Below are 23,130 nucleotides of genomic sequence, written 5' to 3' on the forward strand. Positions count from 1 at the left end.
CCATCTTCATTCTGACCATGGGCTCATGGGGGCCAAAGAGGAAAGAGCCCGGTCCCCCGTATTCCCACAAGGCCTATGAGGTCCTCCTCTCGGGGCTCTTCTTTGTAGCGGCTGGGCTTCTGAGCCTTTCCCCGGTTGGGACATTCGTTTTTCCAATGCCCTTTCTCCTTGCAGTAGGCACATTGATCCCTTGCCAAGGGGTCTGTGCTTCCCCCTTTTGGTGGTTGGGGTCTCCCCATCTTCGTGTTGTCCTTTTCTTTCAGGGCAGCAGCAAGGAGGCTGACTTTCTTTTTCATCTTTTTGTCGGCTTCCCATTCAGCTGCAACCTCCCTGTTCACGTAGACCTTATTGGCAATCTCTATTAGTTGGGTGATGTTCATCCCAGCGAAACCTTCTAGTTTCTGAAGTTTTTTTCTGATGTCTGGGGTGGCCTGAGCCACGAAGGAGGTGTTTACCATCTGTTGGCTTTCCTGTGCCTCAGAGTCAAATGGAGTATATATCCCGTAGGCTTCACATAGTCTTTCATAATAGTCCCTGGGGGACTCCCCTGGTTGTTGAGTGACTGAGGATACCTTAGTCATGTTCATGGGTTTCTTAGCTTCTGCCTGGATTCCCCAGAGGAGGGCCCCCTGGTACCAGCAGATGTGGGCCTGTCCCTTGGTTGTGGTGAAGTCCCATGCTGGGCGCTCTTCGGGTGCGGCCGTATTAGCCCAGGCAGCAGGGTCAATGACTCCCACTAGTGCCCACTCTTCCAGGTACTGCCGTGCACCTTTCATTATTCTCCTCCTTTCCTCTGTGTTAAACAGGGTGTGGAGTAACTGTTGACAGTCTTCCCAGGTTGGCCGATGAGTCTGGAAGAGGGATTCTATGAGGTCTACCATAGCCTGTGGTGGTTTCTCAGAGTAGAATGGGGTGTTATGTTTCCAGTTGAGGGGGTAGGTGGTGGAGAAGGGCTGATAATACATCATGGAACGGCTGGGTTGGACTGTCCCTTCTTCATCATGCCCCTTGGGTTCCCGCGTCTCTCCTACAGGCATTTGGAGGGCGCTTGCACCCAGCCTGGGTGCAGCCTGGCTGCTGGTCGTAGAGAAAGTGCATCCTTTGGGCCTGGGGGCACCAGTGGATTCCTCTGGGCTTGGGGGCACCGGTTGGTCCTCTGGGCCTGGGGGCACTGGTGGATCCTTTGGGCCTGGGGGTGTCGGTGAAACTGATGGTGGTGGAGTGTCTGGAGCTGAAGGGCCAGGTGTAGACGATCTTGGGGGTACATATGGTGGGGGCAGGGTCGATTCATCCTCGGGATCTCCAGCTAGGATTTGTGGAGCCTGGGGCTTTTGCTGATTTTCTTTAGGTCACTTAGATGAGGTGATTAGGACCCTGGCCTGTCCCTGCCTATTGCAAGCACATCGCACCCAGAGGGAAGGGTCTGAGCAATTCCTAGCCAGGAGTCAATGTACAGAAACTGGTCAGGTTGTCCTGGTTCTCCTGCTACGACTTGCCATACTCGACAAATCGTTGGGACATCCAACGTCCCTTCAGAAGGCCACCCGACATTAAAGGAGGGCCATTGCAATTTACATAGGGCTCTCAACTTGCCAGGGTTCATCCTGACTCCATAGTCTCCTGAAAACCCCTTCTTGAAATTTTTGATCATGGTCTCTAGAACCGTAGGTTTACTCTGCCCTGACCCCATGGTGATGTCCCCGTGTGCGATGGCGCAGAGACAGACAAAGTGGGGGGTGCCTCCTGAGGTGAGGAGACCAGATACCCATCTGGCCATGTCCCGAAGGAGCTTAGGTGAGGCTTAGCCGTAGTGGTCTCAGCGTTGTGACTTACAATCGGAAACTATTCCGATGCCGCCATAGTCTATATGCTGTTCACCACAGAATCACAGACGGGCCCACTCAGACTCCGTAGGCTTCTGGGGACCTTAAGGGTGCCCACCCGTGGAGTCACAGAATCCGTCTGCTTGAGCAAGCCAGGTCGGACTGCACATTCACTCACACATTCACACTCCAGAAGTTATTACATTCCCTCCCTGGGAATCCCTACCTGTGAGACCTCTAAGAGGTCTCTGGGAGGTGATCAGGCTCCCCTTCCACCCTGATGATGGGTGGGCCTGTCTGGTTCCTAGGTCCCCAGGCCTTACCAGAATCTGACATCGGGACCAGGTCCTCACCTGCCAAGTCTCCTCGAGTTCGGCGGGAACAGCAGAACAGGGCCGGCCCGAGGCGACCGGGGCGAGAGACTGCTGAAAATTAGGCAGGGCGCGCCTTCTCCGTTACGATCTCTCATTCCGTCACTGCCCCACTGTTGCCCTCAAACTGGTGGCAACAATGGGCCAGTGCGGTTGGGTTTCCCAGTCAGGGAACCAAATGTTACGGAACCTGGACTTGATCGCCCGACAGAAGAACCAAGCGGCACCCAGAGATCTTGGAGAACAGGAGGTTTGTTTAATGCCCACGGGCTCAGAGAAGAGTGATCTCCAAAGGTCTGAGCCCCGAGCACAAACAAAGGGGGCAATTTATACACTTCTACTTCTGCACACTTGGCACTCTTGGCATGTGCACGAAGGGGGGCAGGGAGAGAAACCCGGATTGGCCCGCCTGGGAAGCAGAGCAGGGAGAAGAACCCAGAAGAGCCTGGGGGTAGGGGCTGGGACTCCCTTGCTGGCTCAGTCGGCCAGCTTAGGACACAGATTTTTTTCCTTACCGATAATACTTTGTTTTTAAAGAACGAAAAATCCATGACAACGTAACCTGGGAAGGACGCAGGGTAACGGGCATAAACAGAGACTTTTGTGGGGAAACCAGAGCCTGTGATCAGCCTTGCAGAGCAGGGGTGCGTCACATTTGTGTTTGCAACCCCAGGGTGCACAGAGGGCCCACTTCGGCCCTCAGTTCTTCACGAATGCTGGTTGGCTGAACTACCTCCCAGCAAGCCGAATGGTCTGAATAAGATTTTTTGGTGTTAGCACAAAGGAACATGGATGGGGCAGCTCCAGGCTTCATAACAAGACCCTCAGCATCAGCATGTGGGGAGACGCCCCCTCTGCTGACCTTCACCTGCCAGGTGGGAGATCCCTGGGTTCTATTGTGGAACATCTGTTCTACAAGCCAGGGGTACTGACCTTGACTCCATAACCTGGTTTTATTAGCCTGTTTAACCCATACACACTGCTGACACCACACATTTTCACTCTGGAGACCTTCATTCTGTACAGCATCAACCTCAGAAAAGCCATGGGATCATGACATGGACACAGCTGATAGACGGGCCAGAGTCTTGTTGAAGATGAGGGCTTCTTGGTGGTTCTGGCTGTTCCTCTTTGGGGAATGTTGTACCTGAGTGTAAATGTCCCTCCTGTGATCCGTCCTCGAAGGCGGTGGGCCACATACACCTGAGCAGACCACGGCGTGTCCTCTGGAATGCTCTGGGAGAGTTGCCCTGCCATCACATGGGGAAGACCATGAGCCTTCTGCCTGGCACTCAGTCCATCCAAGGCGGTGGCAACTGCCCTGGTTTTAGTGTGACTGTGGCTCCTATGAGGAAAAGGCAAATGTAGTGCCTTGGAGTTAGGAAGCTTGGTGAGGAGGCCTCTTTTGTTGAGGAGGTACTCATTTGATATTTATTTAAATATTTATAAAAAAGCAACTCTATGCTGGATACTGTGTTGGGACCTAGATGCGTAGAAAGAAAAGAAGTGATCTCTGACCATCTTACGCAGTTCTTCAAGAAGTAGGCATCCTCTGTGGTATGTGACCCACTGAGAGCCCTTCATAGCACTTGTGAAAAATTTTGATGTGTTGAAATTTTGAAATTTTTGAAATTTTTCTTTAAAAGCAAGCAGGCGCAAAGAAGGGGCATAGTAGATGTGATGAACTCCTAATTTGCAAGCTTCTTGTCACTGGTGGGATTTGAGAAACTGCCCAGTTAAGGCTCTTGTGGGATATCGGTGATTTGGTTCTGAACTCAAACCACATTAACCCCATGTAAGAAATGAACAGCCATTTGCCATTAGATGTATCAACTTAAAAGATATAACTGTTGGGGGCGCCTGGGTGGCTCAGATGGTTGGGCGTCTGCCTTCGGCTCGGGTCATGATCTCAGGGTCCTGGGATCGAGTCCCGCATCGGGCTTCCTGCTCCTTGGGAGCCTGCTTCTCCCTCTGCCTCTCTCTCTCTCTCTCTCTGTCTCTCATGAATAAATAAATAAAATCTTAAAAAAAAAAAAAAAACGATATAACTGTTGTTCCACAATAGACTTTTTTTTTTCAGACAAAATAATTATCACTGGAAAACTTGAATCAGCTTCGTTCTTTTTCAAGAAATGTGCAATTTCTTCATGTCGTTCCCCATTAAAATTTTGCAGACTCTCTCTCAAATTATTAAATGTTTGCATTGCAGCCTCAGTGTAACATCTTATTTTCAGACATGCATCAGTAATGGAAACCATTCTCAAACTTAATTTCCTTTTAATTCCTTCCAATTACTATGCCCTGCTCTTAGTGCCAAGAGCCAATCCCGTTAGTACATTTTGCAAAGACTGTGGGATCGTGTTTCTTTAAGCCATATATGAGACCCGGAAGGCATTCTAACAGAGTTGCCCTCATCATCTCCTGAAAGTTGGTTTTACGTGTTTCAAAAGAAGTTTAGCCCTGGGCAGTCTGGCACATGTGTTTAACAACAGTCTTTCAAGTTTTCCCCAGCTGGTTCCTGGTTAGTGGTCTGCGAGTAACAAGAACCATATTGGACAAAGATCTTCACGAAATTCCACAGGCAATGTTTGGTCACTCTTATTGGCAGGCCTGTCACAGGAAAAGCAACATCGGAAGGTTTTTGAACCACAGGGGCCACAAAATGTGAGTTAAAAATCTAAGAATGTTGAAGTGTTGCTCAAAAAGTTTGTGCATTGAAGAACACTATCCAGAGATTGAAACCCCACAGAATGGGAGCAAATCTTTGCAGATCATATTTCTAGTATAGGATTCCTACCCACAGTATATAAAGAACTCCTGCCATTCAACAACAACAGCAAAAATTCAGTTTGCTTCACAAATAGGCAGAGGACCTGCATAGACATTTTTGCAGAGAAGACATACAGATGGCCAACAAGCACACGAAAAGATGTTCTGCATCATTAGCCAATAGAGAAATGCAAACAAAACCACAGTGAAATGCCACCTCACATGCGTTAGGATGGCTGTTATTAAACAGAAACAAATGTTGGCAATGATGTGGTAAGATTGGCACTGTCATGCACAGTTGGTGAGTGTAAAATTTGCAGTCGCCCCAAAGACAGTCAGCAATTCCTCAAAACGTTTAAAAGAGAATTGCTGTATTATCCCAGGATTCCACTCAAAAGCTTCAAAAGCAGCAATTTAAACAGATACTTGTTCACGGCAGGTTTCTTCACAATAATCCACAGGTGGGAACTTTCCAAGTGCCCATCAGTATATGAACAGAAAACAATATGGTATGTCCAGGCACTGGAATAGTATTCAGCTCAACTGGATACTTGAAATGACTAAAATAGTAAATTTCATGTTGTATATATTTTGCTACAATAAAAAAGAAGAGAAGGAAAGGCAGGTGATTTCCAAGGACACAAAGTCCCTGGGAGTTGCTAGGACAGATTTTTCCTTTCCTTTATTTATTTTTTTGTTGGGGGGGGGGTGGAGATAATTAGTGGGTTAGTGAATGGAGCTGAATATGAAAGAATTTCCATAGGATCAAAGTAAACAGCATTCTAGACTGAGCTCCTGGGATGCATTTAGTGCAGGAGAGGCACTAAAGTCCACACTTGCTCAAGGAGCTGTGGGTAGTGGGATGGCCGGAGTCCACCTGACGGGAGGCATCTAGAGTATTTCCCAGCATCCTCCTCACTCTGTCCGGCTCCAGATCCAAAGCCGCCAAATCATCTCCATTGTCACCTTTTATACGATGAGGAGGAGGTCTCCTAGACTGTTGGTCAATGAAGTAACAGATGGATTGGAACCATAGTCATGCCCATCTCCAGCCCATCTGGCCGGTGCCCACGTCCCCCATCTTGGTGAATAATGGATTTTGTGGCAATGGCGCTTCACCCTTCCTCCTGGGACAATCTTCAGTGTCCCCAGCTGAGTCTTGGCAAGGCCATTGGTCCGGGACAGGGGCAGGGGTGGAAGGAGAGGGCAGCGAATGGCTTGTCCTGACCTCAACAGTCAGAATCCTGTTTGAAGCTCCATGCTGGTGACTTGAAGGAAAAGCCACCGCACAGGGAGAGACGCAAGCTCAATCACAGGATGGGACACGTTTAATCATCTAATCCATCCTCCCAAGAACTGGGCTGAATCCTTTCCGACGGGGTGATATTCAATACCGCTGACCTCGAATAATGAGCCAGCTTATGTCCTCTCTCCTGGAAGGTTGTCCTACAACACAGGGGTGCCCACTGATGGGCAGTCCGATTGACCAAAGTGAGATTGAACTTCCCTGCCTTTTGTGTGCACAAGATCAGAACACTGTCAAGGGAATGCAAATGACATGACTGCTCAGGGCTCAGATTTGCATTTCCTCTATTTATTTTGAGAGACAGCAAGCATGGAATAGGCTAAATTGAACTCTGGAGACTGGAGATAGTCATGATTATAACCCAGTGTTAGCATTAAGCCCAGACCCTTTGGCTAATGCCATTTGACCTCTTTCTAGCCTTTCCAAGGAATGTGGTGCAAGAGGGACTCACCTGGGTTTCCAGCACTGGAGAATAAAAGCCCCATAATTCACCCAGGACCCACACTGCTCTGTTATCTTAGGGTTTTGCTTAGAGAGATTGGTCAAGAAAGTAGGTGAAACCATTCCAGATGCCTCCCTGCCATTTTTTTTCTTTTGAAAAAACTCTGTTTACACTTCCAGATTTTCAAAGCCCAAACTGTACACAGTTCTAATGTCAACCCTGAGGGACAGCCACAGACTGAGCTCTATCTAGAGAGGTGCCATCAAAATGCAACTTAGGCATGTACTTCCTCCTATATGTTTCCTAACTGAAACAAACATCACAACTCATGGAAAAGCATAGGGAAATTCTTAAAATGTCGGTGTATTGCTAAGGTGACACAGGAAGTGGGGAATGGTGTAGTAGGAAGGCAGTGGGAAAGATTTGAGAGAAGGCACTAGGCAAGAGTAGGATTCCATTATGTCAAGAACTCCTTTGTAACCTTCGTTTACTCTCTGAGAATTCTTTAAAAATCCACGGAGAAGGACAGGAGTGAGCAGGTCCTGGGAGGGGCCCTCTATCACCATGGCAACATGACTCTTGCTGCCATCTCTGTCACCCATCGGTGCCTAACTCCCCTTTGGATTACCCCAGAGATCGCTGACCTTAGAATTAATGCATGCTTGCAAACCTGAGGATGATCAGCACTTGAAGAACAGCAAAGTTTCTGCACAGTACAGTGAGCTCATCTTTACCCAGAGGATGTGTAAATAGTTATAATGCAACATAATTGAGATGTTTCCTCATCCCTCCCCCAGTAAAGCTGTCCTCCACGGCTGTTGTGGTTCTATAAAACGTGACTGGACTATAGAAATGTCTTTGCATCAATAACTAATAATGGCTGAGGCCAAAGGAATTTTTTTATAGTGAACATACAGGGTTCTATTAGTTTCAGATGTACAATGTAGTGATTCAAAACTTCCATACATCACCCCGTGCTCATCACAACAAGTGCACTCCTAATCCTCATCACCTGTTTCCCCCAACCCCCCATCTCCCCTCCACCCCCCCCACCCCATAACCACCAGTCTGTTCTCTAGAGTTAAGGATCTGTTTTTTGGTTTGTCTCCTTTTTTTATTTGTTTTGTTTCTTAAATTCCACATATGCATGAAATCATATGGTATTTCTTTCTCTGTTTGACTTATTTCACTTAGTATTATACCCTCCAGCTCCACCTTTGTGGTTGCAGATGGCAAGATTTCATTTCTTTTACAGCTGAAAAATATTCCAGTGGTCTATATATAGACCACTTCTTTTTATCCGTTCATCTACGATGGACACTTGGGCTGCTTCCATCACTTGTGAGGCCAAATGAATTTTAAAAAGGAAGTGAAACTTCATGAGGCGCCTGGGTGGCTCAGCTGATTAAGCATCTGCCTTGGGCTCGGGTCATGATCCTGGGGTCCTAAGATCAAGCCCTGAGTCAGGCTCCTTGCTCCGAGGGAAGCCTGCTTCACCCTCTCCCTCTGCCCCCCACTCGTGGTTGCTCTTTCTAGTGCATGCTCGCTCGCTCTCAAATAATAAAATCTTTAAAAAAAAAAATAAACTGCAGTAAATGATAGAAACATTATTACTCCTAATCTGGTCCTGCAGGTGGATTAAAGAATGAGCATGCATCTATCACAGATCAGTCTGCATGTTTAGGAAATGCAGAAGATCTTGTTATTGACTCATTAAGCACCTCTTGATAGCATCTTAAGCCTCATTAGCATACACAATTTTTGGCAATCTGGGAATTCAGGGGAAATCTTTGGGTCTACTTCCTATTTGTCTGTAAGGTCTACTAATTTGCCTTCTGGGCTATTGTTTTTAGTTTTTGATTCGTCTTATTTTTCGTCCAAGTAATGATGACATTCTTAGCTCCCAGTCATGCTAAACAAAGTAAAAATAGATATAAGATCTTTTCCCTTCTGTCCTAGAGCTAATATGTCATTAACATGTCCAAGTTACTATAAAGAAAGGTCCAAATGAAAAGAAAGATCAAAATAAAAGAACAGCTCCTATCCAAAGGTTCTCAGGATCGTGTTGGAAAAAGCGAGCTGGCATTAGCCACACTGTGGGGTATGAGGGCACAGACTGCCAAGTTGGACTTCTGTAGAGTCCAACTGAAAAGTTAGAAGAGTTCACCTAAGCCACTCCCACTTCTGACACCAACAGCAAGTTTGAAGGGTTCCCAAAACCACCCTCGAGTTTGGTAATTCACTAGGAGGACTCCCAGACTCACTGAAGGTACCCACAGCTGTGATTCGTTACAGAGACAGGATACAGATTAAAACTAGCCCAAGGAAAAGGAACATGTGTGTGAAGCTTCTGTTGTCCTGTCCTGTGCAGTCATAGTGGGTTACCCTTCCAGTGTACATGACAGTACATGCCACCCAAAGGCTCACTTGAGCTTTGGTGTGCAGAGTTTTTATTGGGGCTACATTATATAGGAATGATTGATTGATTGATTTCCCACATGGTCTCACTCAGTCTATACGTCAACTGATACAGCATGACCCAAAGTCCCTGACCTAAATCATACAGTTGATCTTTGTAGTGTGGCCAGCCCCCACCCTAAGATGGTCAGGTGTGGCCCTCTGATCTGGGGTAGCCAGTCCCTGCCCTAAACAAAGACCCTCCTAACAGATATGACATAGATTACCTCCCAGAGGCTGAGGGCAAAGGCTAGACTTCTTTGGGCAAAGCCATGTTCTTTACTACACAAGAACTCTGAGCAAAGAGGAAGTGCTGGGTTTAGGGGGGATTAGTATGAGCTTGGATGACCAAATATTTGAGGAGCAATGGAAGGCATGTGGAATATTCCCAAGCAAGAGAACCTATAAGGGAGGATATGATAAATGTCTTTTAAAAATGGGAAGGGCCACTGTGTGCATGAGAATTACTCTTATGCTGTGTTGCCCCTAGAATACAGTGAGTGCCCTTGGTTAGATGCCTAAGGAAGATTTAAGTTCAGTATAAGACAGAGCTTTTTGATAATTGAGGCTCTTCAAAAGTATCACACAGGCTACCCCAGGAGTTGGTAAGTTCTCAGTCATTACAAGTATTCTGACAGAGAGCAGATCACCTGCTACAGTGACAATTCTTTTCCAGAAAATGCAGTGACCCCTGAGAATCCTTCCAACTGTGATACTCTGTGCTTCTAAAAATACTGTTCAACCTGACTCAGAATCATATCCTGGAATCTCTATCCTGTAATTCTTATTGTATGAATTACCTTTAAAATACCTTATGTCATCCCTGTGTGCTATGGCCTTGGAATGAATGTACATTTTCCTGAGCAAAACCAAGAATATCTAGAGCAATTCAGATTCTACTAACTCTGAGTGGTCAGCAACTTAGACTTGATGGAAGTTTTTCCTTGCTCTAGATGAGGAGGCTTGAGTTGTTTAAAAAGTGAATAATGTAAAAAAAAGTTTTCATGGAACACATTTAGCTTCTGAAAGTGAACCCATGTGTTACGATCAGTTTAGTCACTGCAAATATGTCTTTTAAAAAAAAAAAAGATTTTATTTATTTGAGAGAGAGAGAGAGAGCAGGGGGAGGGGAAGAGGGAGAGAGAATTCTCAAGCAGACTCCCTACTGAGTGCAGAGCCTGACACGGGGCTCGATCTCTCGACCCTGAGATCATGACCTGAGTGGAAATCAAAAGCCAGATGCTTAACCGACTGAGCCACACAGGCGCCCCACAAGTATGTCTTATTACATGAGTTTGAAGCAGATTAGTTAGGATTTTAACTGGAAACCTTCTGATACCTTTATCTTAAAATATTCTGCCAAGACTATTCACTGTTTACAGTTTACAGGTGGTCTTTCTCATGAAGCAGGTGGAATTAATGTGAATTTTATCTTATTCAGATAAATGGAACACTGATATCCAGGATCAAATGGATTCGTGCAGCCCGGATTTCCTTAGATTTCGTCTTCCTCTGTGTACAGTGGTAAACTATTAGTCATAAAGCAGGTTTCATTGGCCCCAGCCCATATATGCAATGCAAACCCTTTAGCTTGCGTGAACTGGTTTTCCATCCAGATATTTTCCAATGTCCCATTCTCATGAATGCCTGTCACATGCCTAGTCCTGCCAGGGACAATGCTGCTTCACTGAGAATAGCAGGCCCCTGTGGGCCACCATCCCTTCTTTCCTGCCTCTCATTGGGCACAGCCAACAAAGCTCTAGAGCCACATGGTGCCAGCCCTGGGTAAGCAGGATGACATGGGGATGAGGCATCTCTCCCGTGTATGTTTTTTAAAATATTTATTTTAGAACGCACAAGATGGGGGAGGGGAGAGGTAGAGGGAAAGACGGAATCCTCAAGCAGACTCCATGCTGAGTGTGGAGCCTAACACAGGGCTCGATCTCATGACCCTGAGATCATGACCTGAGCTGGAACCAAGAGTTGGATGCTCCACCGACTGAGCCACCCAGGCATACCCCCTCATCTCTCCCATGTATTACCCTGTGTCAGAGGACTTCCAAAATGGTGCCATTTGTGTCTCAGGGTTCTACGATGTCTAATCAAGAACCTCGTGAGGGAACAATTAGGTTAACCTTGTTCACTCTCTGCAGTTACAGTTTCAGGCCCTCCACCAACAGCAGGTCTCAGGTTAAGCAAGGCACGAACTCAGGCCAGGTGCCATATTGGTTGGGTCACCAAGACTGGTCCTTCAGCTGGCACTGGGTGGCTCTCCACAGGGTCCTTCTCTAAGCTCTCCCCTGATGAGGGAAGTCACCACCTCTCAACTAAATGCTGGTGCTTCTAGACGCACCTCTAACACACGTGTGGGTATCAGGGTCCCTGTCCCATCTGAGAGCTGTATTTCTCTGTCCAGTTTGCCTTATTACACATCCTGCTCCCCTGCGTCCCACAACGGACACCTGCTTATGCTGTCGGCAGCACAAAGGGAACAATATCTGAACCATTCTAACTTCGTGTAACTTCTTTTGAAAATGCCATTAGGATAACATGGCTCATACCAAGCTTTTGCTGCTTTTGTAGCAACCAGAACCAGATCATTCATGCCCTGAAATGTTGGCACCCTCGAGGGGAACATTGCCAAGAAAAGGCCGTTCCTGCAGAGCAGATGGTTTCCCTAAAGAGAAGGCGTACCAAGTCTTCTCCCAAAAGTGCACGTGTCTGTGCCACAATCATGAGAAGGGGGTCACCAAGTCCCTTACAGATAAATAAACTCAAGGGAAGTTCTTTTCCCCTGTGGATGTACATATTTCAGTCTGTCAGCTCAACAATGTCACAAAGCCATCTGCTTGGGACCTAGAAGACAGGATGAGAACTGCCCTCATCCAGGAGCATCCTGGTCTCCAGTACTTGGGCTGGCATCAGGAGTCACTGGTGACCCCTTGGGTGATAGTAGGAAAAGATGTTCACAGGCCAATGGGGTGTGAATAGGAAGGAGGCAGCGGGAGAGAGCGCATAGAGTACCATTTGAGTGGCCAAAACTAGGTCAAGTTCATGACATTAACCTACCTCTTCTTTTCCATTCTGTCCCTGCTTCCTTTTCACTGTCTTCTCTCCTCCTGGTGGCTGGTGCGTGGATGCAGGGGCCTGGGGGCAGAGCTGCAGGGTCAGAACTCTCGTGGCTGACTTGGGACCTAGCCACTCTCACCCAGCACATCAAGCTGCCTGTCTCAGGCTCTACAGCACATTTCGGCAGTTTCCGGGTAACATGGGTAGAAAACGGGATGGTTTCTAGAATGCAGTGTGGCTCCAGGGCCATATCCTTAAGAACTCGAGGGATGCCGATGTTTTCTTGGCATTGTCCATTACCTTGATCTGGGATATCTGATGCCTCCCAGAATTTCGCATGTGTGGTTTCCATTCTTGGATACTGATGGCACAACACTTGTAGAAAAACACTCTTCTGACTCTGAAGAAGAGCCTGCCTGTGCGCATGCGGGGTGGGTGCCCATGTGCCTGAGTTTGGGGTTTGTAGGTCTGCTGTGGTCCTAGCCGCCCACAGGAGGTTTTCTCTTGCAAATTGTTCTGGAGCTTAGTTTTCTGGATTAACGAAGCTCCTTTCTTTCCACATTGCGGGGAGTCTGCTTCTCCCTCTAACCCTACTCCCTCTTGCGCTCTCTCTCTCTCACTCTCTCTCTCTCTCAAATAAATAAATAAAATCTTTAAAAAAAAAAAAAGAATTATTACGAATTGACAGGAGTGGACATCTACAGACTCGCTCATGAGAAGCAGAGTCGAAGGGAGGGCATCCCGGGGGGCTGTGGGCAGGCTGCCTGACATGGCGATTCAGAGCTCACCACCTCTGTCTCCTTCACAAGGACTTGGTTCACAGATGCCCCACTTGGTACCTCCAGGGTTCTATCACCGCCTTTCTGGAAAAGGAGGCTACTTCGCACTGCTCACGAAAGGAATGGCCTTCTTCGTGTGCCGTGACCTGGCCGGCACTGCCGTGTGACACGGAAACCTTGTGTTTCAGCAGAACCCCGAACGGTCTCGCCATCTGGGAGGGCTTGGGAAGGTTTCCTCCCCCGAGGGTCCACATACAACGCGCTGCAGATTCCAAACCACCCTTTCCAAAAGGAATTTAGAGTTTTGTGGGGTGTTTGGGGCAAATAAATGTTAGCCACATAGGGGAACCGAGCCCAGGAGACAGACTGTGCTGTCACCATGGAGGTGAGGGTGTGTCTAGAAGTCGGGGAGTTACGGTGACGATGGGGGACAGCCCTCAGCCTCGGAGTGGGGGGATCTTTGCTTATCACGTGCAGTGTTAGATGTGCCATTGGCGTTAACAAATGATGTCGTCATGTGTGTGCCTCGCTGGGTAGCCGGCTCCATGATTACGACCTTGTCCCTCCTCCCTGCCCTGTCCCTGTCCCTGCACCTTGCATCCAGTTAGCGCATGCTCACTATGCGCTTCTTGAATGAGCTGCTGCTGACGTGAGTGAATGAGTGTGCGCAGCCTCACGGCCCCTTAGGAAGGACAGGCTCTGCTTCTGTGTGTGATAGGAGGTGATCTGGGCAGTTGCCCGTAGCTGTGTCCTGGTGCTCGAGTGATTTCTGAAGCTCAGGATTTGCTCCTCTGCCGGTTTCTGTTTGGCAAGAGATGACTGAATAGCGAGGAAATCACCACCCTCCTTCGTGCTCTGGTTGGTGACTCTTTGGTGCTGTGTCTGGGATGAGACCATGCTATGTCATTACTCTCGGACACAGGGCAAAAACAACAAGAACAACAAAACAGAACAAACACCCTTTTTCCGTAAAGGCCCAGATAGGAGACATTTGTGGCTTTGTGGGCCACACAGGCTCTGTCGTAACCACTCAGCTCTGCTGTCGTGGCACCAAAGCAGACAGAGCCAGTATGTTAATAGGCATGGCTGTGTTCCAATAAAACTTTATTTATAAAAGCAGGTGGTGGTCCGGCTTTGGCCTGCAAGTCCTGGTTTGTCAGCCCATGTACATGCTCATCATGCTTTAATTTTAGCATTATCACTATGAACATTTGTTCATGATCCTGTTCTTGCTGTGTCTAAGAAAAAGTCGACTTGTTTTAAAAAACAAGACATTTTTCCAAAATTTTTAAAAGATGTGTGCCATTTGGGGTGGGAGGGAGGTGGAATATGTGTGCATGGAATGTGGCTGCTTCAAAGGGGGCATGGTCCCTGGGCGCTGGGTGGCTCAGTTGGTTAAGCGACTGCCTTCGGCTCAGGTCATGATCCTGGAGTCCCGGGATCGAGTCCCGCATCGGGCTCCCTGCTCGGCAGGGGGTCTGCTTCTCCCTCTCCCACTCCCCGTTTGTGTTCCCTCTCTCACTGTGTCTTTCTCTGTCAAATAAATAAATAAAATCTTTAAAAAAAAAAAAGGGGGGGGGCATGGTACTTCCCCGGACCCGCCGGCTCTGCTGTCACCGGCCCCCTCCTGCCCCAGCTGTCCTGTCTAGCCAGGACCCCTCCCACGTAGCCCCCGAGTCCCTACAACCCTCCTCCAGCCTGGCCCTGGGGCTTGGGGGCTACTAGTTCCACACCTGCGAGCTTCTCTTCCTCTTGCCTCAGCCTTGATGCAGAGGCGCGGACCGAATCTCTGCTGGCTTTTGCCCTAGAAACTCTGAATCTTTATTTTCCTACCAAAGACACTGAGTGAAATCTACAGTTTTTAGCCTTTAGTACCCTGCCCCTTCTTTCACCTTCCCTCCCCAACTTAACTGTCTTTGTTCCAAGTTAAAAGATCATCACAAGGTGGAAAAAACCCAAAGCTTTATAGCCACCATTTTTCATTCCCATAAGAGGATGTTTGAGAGTCTAGAGAGGCCCGTGTGAAGGAGTCTTGCTCACGGTTTTACTGGCTTTCCTCGAGGAGAGCTAAAATGCCGGTTGCCAAGCAACACACATGCCCTGGCTTCTTCCAACAATGTGGACTTGAAAAAAAAAAAAAAATCGTCCTGTGATTGACTCATGAATGGGGAATCAAGTGGAAATGCACCGGGCAGACAGTTTGGTGTGACAACGTTCTGTCTTGATTCTGGCCCCTTTGCCTGAGGACTCACACGTGGCCACACAGAGAAGTGAGCAGAGTGTGTCCTCAGCAGCGTTCACCTGATTAACAAGCATTACATGAGGGATTTCAAAGCCTCGTGGACCCTCGTCATTTGCGGATTCCATATTTGCGAATTACATTCAAAACCAATGCTAGCGGTGTGTTTGCGGTTATTTGCAGACATGCGTGGTACCCAAACTTTTGAGTGGCTCGATGCACATGTACCCAGCTGAGGTGGGCAAGCCAACACTCTGCCTCCTTGTTTTGCCTCTCTTCCTGTAAACCAGGGCCCTTTGCAGGGTTATTTAGTGCCATGTTGTTTGTATTTGCGTGCTTTTTGGTGGTGGTTTTACTGGCCCCCAGCACAGTGGTCCCCAGCACAATGCTGTGGGGGTGTCCGTGTTCCTTGGTGCAAGAAGGCTGGGATGTGCCTCACGGAGAAAATATATATGTTAGAGAAGCTTGGTTCAGGTATGACCAGTGTTGTTGGCATGAGTTCAATGCTAATGAATCAACAAGATGCTTCATCCAGAAAAAGGAAGAGGGGATTCACTGATCTATACATCAGGCTGCTCTAGAAAGTATAAGGTAACCTCTAAAGTGTGTGATGAAGCTATGGGAAAAATGGCTATATTTGTGGATCCGTAAGAGGACTGATAAAATTCTTTTTTTAAAAAAGCGGGCTCCTGGGTGGCTCAGTCGTTAAGCATCTGCCTTCGACTCAGGTCACGATCCCAGGGTCCTGGGATCAAGCCCCCCGTCGGGCTCTCTGCTCCACGGGAAGCCTGCTTCTCCCTCTCATACCCCCGCCCCCCCCCCCACCACTTGTGTTCCCTCTCTCGCTGTCTTTCTCTGTCAAATAAATAAAATCTTAAAAACAAAAAACCAAAAAAACACAGTGGACAATCTTGTGAGGCTAAAAGCCAAAGAAATTTATGTTCATATTACCCAGAGTCAGGAAAATGTTAAACCGTTCTCAGCTAGTGTTCTATTATAATGAAAGGGTGCATATAATTTATAAAATTTGTAAGAAAGGTGTGTTAAATCAGGTGACTTTAACCAGGAACAGCTGGAACAGGGTTACATACTGACCCGTTGCTGGGTGCTGTCCTGGGCAGGGTTCACGGCCTCAGTGTTCACAGAGACTTAGACGAACATGACCACCATGAACAGTAAGAACGAATGGACTGAAAGGATCACAACTTCACCCTAACGGGATCTGTCTTCCACTTGAAGACACGGGAAAAACAAAGCCTGGGACTCGCCCCGATGCTGTGTCGCAGTTCAGCGTGTCTGCCGGGGGTGGGACCGGATTTCCCGTCCGGCCATCACTGGTGGCGTCCCTGGTGCGCCTGCTGGAAGTGAAGTGTTGACCGCTAGGCCTGGATCCTCCGGCACACCCCCCTTACCTGTCCTAGTCCATTAAGGGGGCTAGAACAGAATACCACAGACTGGGGAGCCGGTGGCGGTGGGGGGCTGAAACCACAGACCTTTATTTCTCTCTGTTCTGGAGAAGTCCAACAAGGCACCGGCAGATCTTGTGTCCCGTGAGAGAGGTTTCCTGGTTCACAGAGGGCCACCTTCTTGCGACAGGGGTGAGGGAGTTCCTGCAAGTTCCCTCATTAGAGCCCCATTCCCGTTCATGAGGGCGCCACCCTCATGACCGGTCCCCTCCCGAAGGTCCCACCTCCTAATGGCATCACTCTGGGGGCTAGGTTTCAACCTACGAATTTGAGGGACATAAACAGTCCGTCCAGAACACTCGCCTTGCATGACTTTTATCACTAATGACTTCTCCTGAAGGGAAACCCTGCTGTATTTTTTAAATTGCCCAGGACCTGAGCCACAGCAAGCCCGGCCTCCCCAGTTGATGCCTTAATTGGTTCCAGGTGGAAAGGCAAACAATGGCTTGTCTATCGGGATCTTCCTCCCTGAAGGCCTGATGCAGGTCACGTGTGAGATGGTTTCCCTGTGTCCGAGGCCTAATCTCTGCTGACAGCAGCCTGCCTCTCACAGCCGGCCTGCCGAGCTGGAAGGCCCCTCTCCAGGGAGCTCTGCGGAGGTGGCTGGCAGACAGCCTGGTGGGGACGCGGGCGTGAGGACAGGACCCTTGCACCTGGTGTCACGAACACGACACAGAGCTGTGCACGCAGGGCACGGGAAACACAGAGGCTGCCTCTGCCCTCGGGATCAGGGAAGGCTCCGGGGCGGAAATGACATCTGGCAGCAGTTGAGGGGATGAGCACTGATGATGATGTAAGCAGAAGCCTTTAAGAGCAAGGCAGGGAGAATGCGGGGACGAGGGTAAGAATGGAAAAACAGGAGTCATTCCTCCAGGTCAGTTTTTGAAGAGCCTGGAAACACCATCTGTGAACTCCCGGGCCTCATTATCACCACTCAGGGCCCCGGCCCTACACGGCGCCTGCAGAGTCTCCAGAGGAGGGCTTTCTAGAAAGTTCCATGTTCCGTGGCTGGCTGGCTGACTGCTTGGGGCGATGTCTGCATTGCCCCACTTGAGATCAGGAATACATATACCTTCTTCTGCATTTCCACTGTGTACAAATACGAGAGTAAGAGACAATGGTAATAAAGCACCTGCAACTCTGCAAACAAACCGCGTACGTTACAAACACGCAGATCTTCCGCGCGAGTTCATGGCTGGAAGGCTGCTTTCCCCTGCGGGGACTGCTTGCGTGCAGACACTTGCAGAGAAGGGCCATGTGCGCAGACAGCCTGCCGATCACTAGCCACAGAGCCGTTCTGTCCTGCTCCTTCCTCTCTTTCTATCCCCAGGTCCCGTTATGCGCAATGTCCTGTGTGCGCGCAGACACACAGGATTACCCAACGGCAGGACAGCAGGGCCCAGGGAGATGTTTTGCATGGAGTCCATCCTTGGGTTTGGAGCCCTAGCTCAGCTGCCAACTACAAATAGCCCCATGCTAAAAAACAATGCTCATTAGTATGCCATTTAAAAACAATGGGAAGAAAACCCAAAACCCTGCGGCCCACAAAAACAAGAGCCACGTAGAGGCCCGAAGTCCCACCCTGACAGCCAGAGTGAAGCCTGGCCCACTAATGCAGCCCTAATTCACTTTGTCCGGCAGAGAGAGCAAGCTCACCATGCTGCTGCGGGAGTCCCTAGGGAACGTGAACTGCCGCACCACCATGATTGCGCACATCTCGGCCGCCGCCGGCAGCTACGCTGAAACCCTGTCCACCATCCAGATCGCCTCGAGGGTCTTGAGGATGAAGAAAAAGAAAACGAAGGTAAGGAGCTCCCGGGAGGTGCAGTGGAGGAAGGTGCTTTGGGAGCCCGACCGCGAGCCCCCAGCCCCAGGGGCAGGGCTGTGCGGGGCTGCCCACGCCATCTGGCGGTCACTCAGGGCGGGAGAGCTGTCAGGCCGGCGATGTCCCATTCCCCTGACAGTGGCCGGTCATCCAGCCCGGACCCCTACCCGGGAGTGCTCAGCCCACTTTTAGGCAGTTTGGATGGACTGCTACTCCTTTGCGATGAAGAATTGGCCACGGATGAGAAATATTCCACGTCTCTCTCCCCGCCTTGGTCCCACGTAGGTCAGAACCGTGTCCTTCAAGCAGTTGAGCCCACAGGGGGTTGTCAGCTCCCTGCGCGCATGGCCCTACTTCCCTGGCATTTCCAGGAATCGTTTCTGGGCTCCTGGGTTTTGCCATGTGAACTCTGTGTCTCTGGCTGAGGCCCAGGGTCTGCTGGAATGACCAGCTTGTGTTCTCAGAGGCAAAGCCAGGACAGTTGGTGGCGTGACAAGAATGTGACCCATCAGCCTTCCAGAGGTCAGACGGGGTCTGGGCTGGTCACCTTTCCTGAGCAGGCTCTGTGCCCGGTGGGCCACACAGGGGCTCCTCTTCCCACAAGAGGCCATGGTGTGCAAGGCTGGGGCACTCCAGCCTGCTGCACCATGAGAAATGGCCCAAGGCAGGGAGGCCAACTGGGGTGGCCTGGGGGGCCTGCCTGGAGTCTGCCTGTGGGTTCACGGAGGGGGTGGTGCATCTTGGGAGAGCTGCCCCTGCTGACCTCCCTCCTCTCTCACCCACAGTACACGTCAAGCTCCTCTGGCGGGGAGAGCTCCTGTGAAGAAGGCCGGATGCGCAGGCCCACCCAGCTGCGGCCCTTCCAGGCCAGGGCCGCGGCGGAGCCGGACTTCCCCAGCCCTCAGCTGCCCAGTGAGCCCGACTACTCCTCCAGCAGTGAGCAGTCCTGCGACACAGTCATCTACATCGGGCCCAATGGCACGGCCCTGTCGGACAAGGAGCTCACAGACAACGAGGGCCCCCCCGACTTTGTCCCCATCGTGCCGGCCCTGCAGAAGGTCCAGGGCGACAGCCGGCCTGCGGAGGCCAGTGGGGCCGTGGCCAGCAAATCGGAAAGGGACTGCTTGAAGTGCAACACGTTTGCCGAGCTGCAGGAGAGGCTGGGCTGCATCGACGGCAGCGAAGAGCCCAGTCGGTTTCCTTTCGAAGAGCTGCCTGCCCAGTTTGGGGCAGAGCAGGCCAGCAAGTGTGCCCCGTCAGGCCAGGCGGCCGGGTCAAGCCCACTCTGTGCGTCCGACAGGGAAGATGACGGGTCCGACGGCCAGTCCACCGACAGAGAAGGCACCGCCCCTCCCGCCTCCAAGATGCAGAGAAATCACTCGCCCGGCCGGGCCCCTGCCCCTGGCCCCGCGCCGCCCAGCAGCCCCAGCCCTGCCTCGCCCAGGAGCATCCCGGGCAGCAGCAGCGAGCACAGCGCAGCCAGCCTCCAGAGCAGCCGAGAAAGCCTGAACTCCTGCAGCTTTGTGGAAGGCAAGCCCAGGCCGATGGGCTCCCCGCGGCTGGGCATCGCCAGCCTGTCCAAGACCTCAGAGTACAAGCCGACCAGCTCTCCCTCCCAGAGATGCAAAGTCTACACCCAGAAGGGCGTCCTGCCTTCTCCTGCCCCCCTGCCTCCACTGAGCAAGGGTTCCGGCCTGCTCTCTAGCGAGTCCCTGATGCAGCCTGAGGTGCGCACCCCCCCGGTCGGAATGAGCCCCCAGGTCTTGAAGAAATCCATGTCCGCTGGGAGCGAGGGGTTCCCCGAAAGCCCTGGCGAGGACGAGCCTCAGGCAGTGACTTCCCCGGATTCTAAGAAGGAGATCCTGAGCACCACGCTGGTGACGGTGCAGCAGCCGCTGGAGTTGAACGGTGAGGACGAGCTGGTGTTCACGCTGGTAGAGGAGCTGACCATCAGCGGGGTCCTGGGCGGCGGCCGCCCCACCAGCATCATCAGCTTCAACAGCGACTGCTCCGTGCAGGCCCTGGCCTCGGGCTCCCGGCCTGTCAGCATCATCGGCAGCATCAGCGAGGACCTGGAGTGCTACTCCAGCGTGGCGCCCGTCTCCGAGGTCAGCATCACGCAGTTCCTGCCCCTCCCGAAGCTGACCCTGGACGAGAAGGCCTGCGAGGCCGGGAGCAGACGTTCATCCATCAGCTCCTGGCTGAGCGAGATGAGCGCCGGCAGTGATGGCGAGCAGTCCTGCCACAGTTTCATAGCCCAGACGTGCTTCGGGCACGGGGAGGCCATGGCAGAGCCCCCGGCCTCGGAGCTCGGCGGCAGCATCCAGAACAGTGCCGTGGTGTGTCGGGAGAAGCCCAAGGCAGGCCCCGACAATTTGCTCATCTTGCCTGACGTGAGCAAAGACTCTTTCAACAAGGCGGCCCCCATCAAAGGCTGCAAGATCTCCACGCTGGGCAAAGCCATGGTCACCATCTCCAACACGGCAAATCTGGGCGGCTGCGAGGGCTACATCCCCATGAAGACCAACATTACAGTCTACCCCTGCATCGCCATGAGCCCCCGGCCTGTCCAAGAGCCCGAGGCGACCATCGCCCCCACCGTCAGCTCAGCGCCCAGAGCAGCGCAGGCCCAGGACAGCAGGGAGACTGGTGCAAAGACAGAGATGAAATTTGAGGATCCTTGGCTAAAACGAGAAGAGGAGGTCAAAAAAGAGAGTGCCTATCCCAGTGAAGAGGGGACTGGGTGTGAGGCTGCCACAGGCCCCCCGAAGCCCGAGGCCAGGGCAGAACAAGACAGGAAGGCCAGCCCCGGGGACAGGCTGAGCAGCAGCAGCAGTGAGGTGTCCGCCTCGCCAGGGAGCGACACCTTCAGAAGGGTGGTGGATGGCTGTGAGATGGCCCTGCCGGGCGCAGCGGCCCAGAGCCCTGTGCACCCCAACAGGAGCCTCAAGTCAAGCAGCCTGCCCAGGGCTTTCCAGAAGGCCAGCAGACAGGAGGAACTGGGCAGCCTGTTCTACCACTGCGCCGCGGAGACCAACGGGCTGGGCGCGCCCCCCTGCAAGGCGACCCCGGAGAGGAAGGTGGCGTCACCCAAGCACGGAGTCCTGGCTCGGCCCAAAGGGACGCCCCCTCTGCCGCCGATCCGCAAGTCCAGCCTGGACCAGAAGAACCGGGCCAGCCCCCAGCACAGCGCCTGCAGCAGCAGCACCGGCAGCCCCTCGCACCCCTCGCACCCGCCGGCGCCCTTCCTGGCCGCGTTCCCGGACGAGGCCGGCGGCAGGCTGAAGGAGGCCAGCAGCAGCAGGCTCTTCAGTGCTAAGCTGGAGCAGCTGGCCAGCAGGACCAACTCCCTGGGCCGGGCCACGGTCAGCCATTACGAGTGCCTCTCGCTGGAGAGGGCCGAGAGCCTGTGCGCGGGCAGCTGGCGGGCGCACGCGGGCAAGGACAGCACGATGCCCCGCGCCGGCAGGAGCCCGGGCCGTGGCGGCGCCGCCGGGGCCTCGCCCACCGCCCCGGGCCCCGCGCCGCCCCCCGCCACCTCCGCGGCCTCGTCGCCCAAGGCCGGCCCGTGCAAGATCTCGGCCGTGAGCAAGCTCCTGCTGGCCAGCCCCAAGGCGCGCAGCCTGGCCACCGCCACCACCAAGACGCTCAGCTTCTCCACCAAGTCCCTGCCGCAGTCGGTGGGCCAGAGCCCGGGCCTGGCGGCCAGCGCCAAGCCCACGTCCTGGTCCACGCAGTCCCTGAGCCGCAGCCGGGGCGCCGGGCCCGCCTGCAAGCTGCCGCTGCGCGCCGTCAACGGGCGCATCTCGGAGCTGCTGCAGGGCGGCGCGGGCGCGCGGGGCGCCGACGGGCGCGCGGGGGCGACGGGCGAGGAGCGGCCGGCCGCGCCCCCACTGCCCTCGCCCTACAGCAAGGTAACGCCGCCGCGCCGGCCACACCGCTGCAGCAGCGGCCACGGCAGCGACAACAGCAGCGTGCTGAGCGGCGAGCTGCCGCCCGCCATGGGCAAGACGGCCCTGTTCTACCACAGCGGCGGCAGCAGCGGCTACGAGAGCGTGCTGCGCGACAGCGAGGCCACCGGCAGCGCCTCGTCTGCGCATGACTCCACGAGCGACAACAGCAGCTCCGTGGGCGGCCGCTGCCGCAGCCTCAAAGCCCCGAAGAAGCGCTCCAACTCAGGTAGGCGCCCGGCCCTCCAGAGGACCCCGCACCCCGAGCCCTGGGCGCCTGAGTGCAGTTCCGGGAGTGGCTGCACCACTGCACAGCGCTTTCCTAAGCGTCGGGTCACCGTCACTAGCCTCGCAGCATGGCGGCTGCGGGTGCCAAAACGTGGGGCTGCTGGCCCCCCGAGACCCGGCGGCCACCCTCCCACGGTGGCGTAGAGCCCGCTGGTCGCATGGGCTGTGTGCTGGAGAGGCCCTTCCTGCACGTCCCCCAGGCACACTCGTGGACAGTCGCGTATGCACGGCCGCCGTGGCGCCTACAATGTGCCCCACCCTCTGAACTGATGCGAGCGCGCACACGTGCACACACACACAGTGCACCAGCACGATCCCCCCCACACACACAGTGCACCAGCACGAT

The 23,130-nt window shown here is 52.4% G+C and overlaps 1 protein-coding gene across 1 annotated transcript in view; it reads left to right on the top strand.

Annotated features, from left to right (window-relative positions):
• KIF26B (kinesin family member 26B) overlaps positions 1-23,130 on the top strand; it is a 440,039-nt gene that overhangs the window by 401,928 nt on the left and 14,981 nt on the right. The window contains exons 11-12 of the mRNA XM_045877594.3: positions 18,363-18,525; positions 19,332-22,725. Coding sequence (XP_045733550.1) covers positions 18,363-18,525; positions 19,332-22,725 — 3,557 coding nt within the window. The remainder of the gene's footprint in view (positions 1-18,362; positions 18,526-19,331; positions 22,726-23,130) is intronic.

The sequence above is a fragment of the Mirounga angustirostris genome, unplaced genomic scaffold (genome assembly GCF_029215605.1).
Source record: "Mirounga angustirostris isolate CCGP_5_RB_7025 unplaced genomic scaffold, mMirAng1.0.hap1 SCAF_6, whole genome shotgun sequence".
NCBI lineage: Eukaryota > Metazoa > Chordata > Mammalia > Carnivora > Phocidae > Mirounga > Mirounga angustirostris.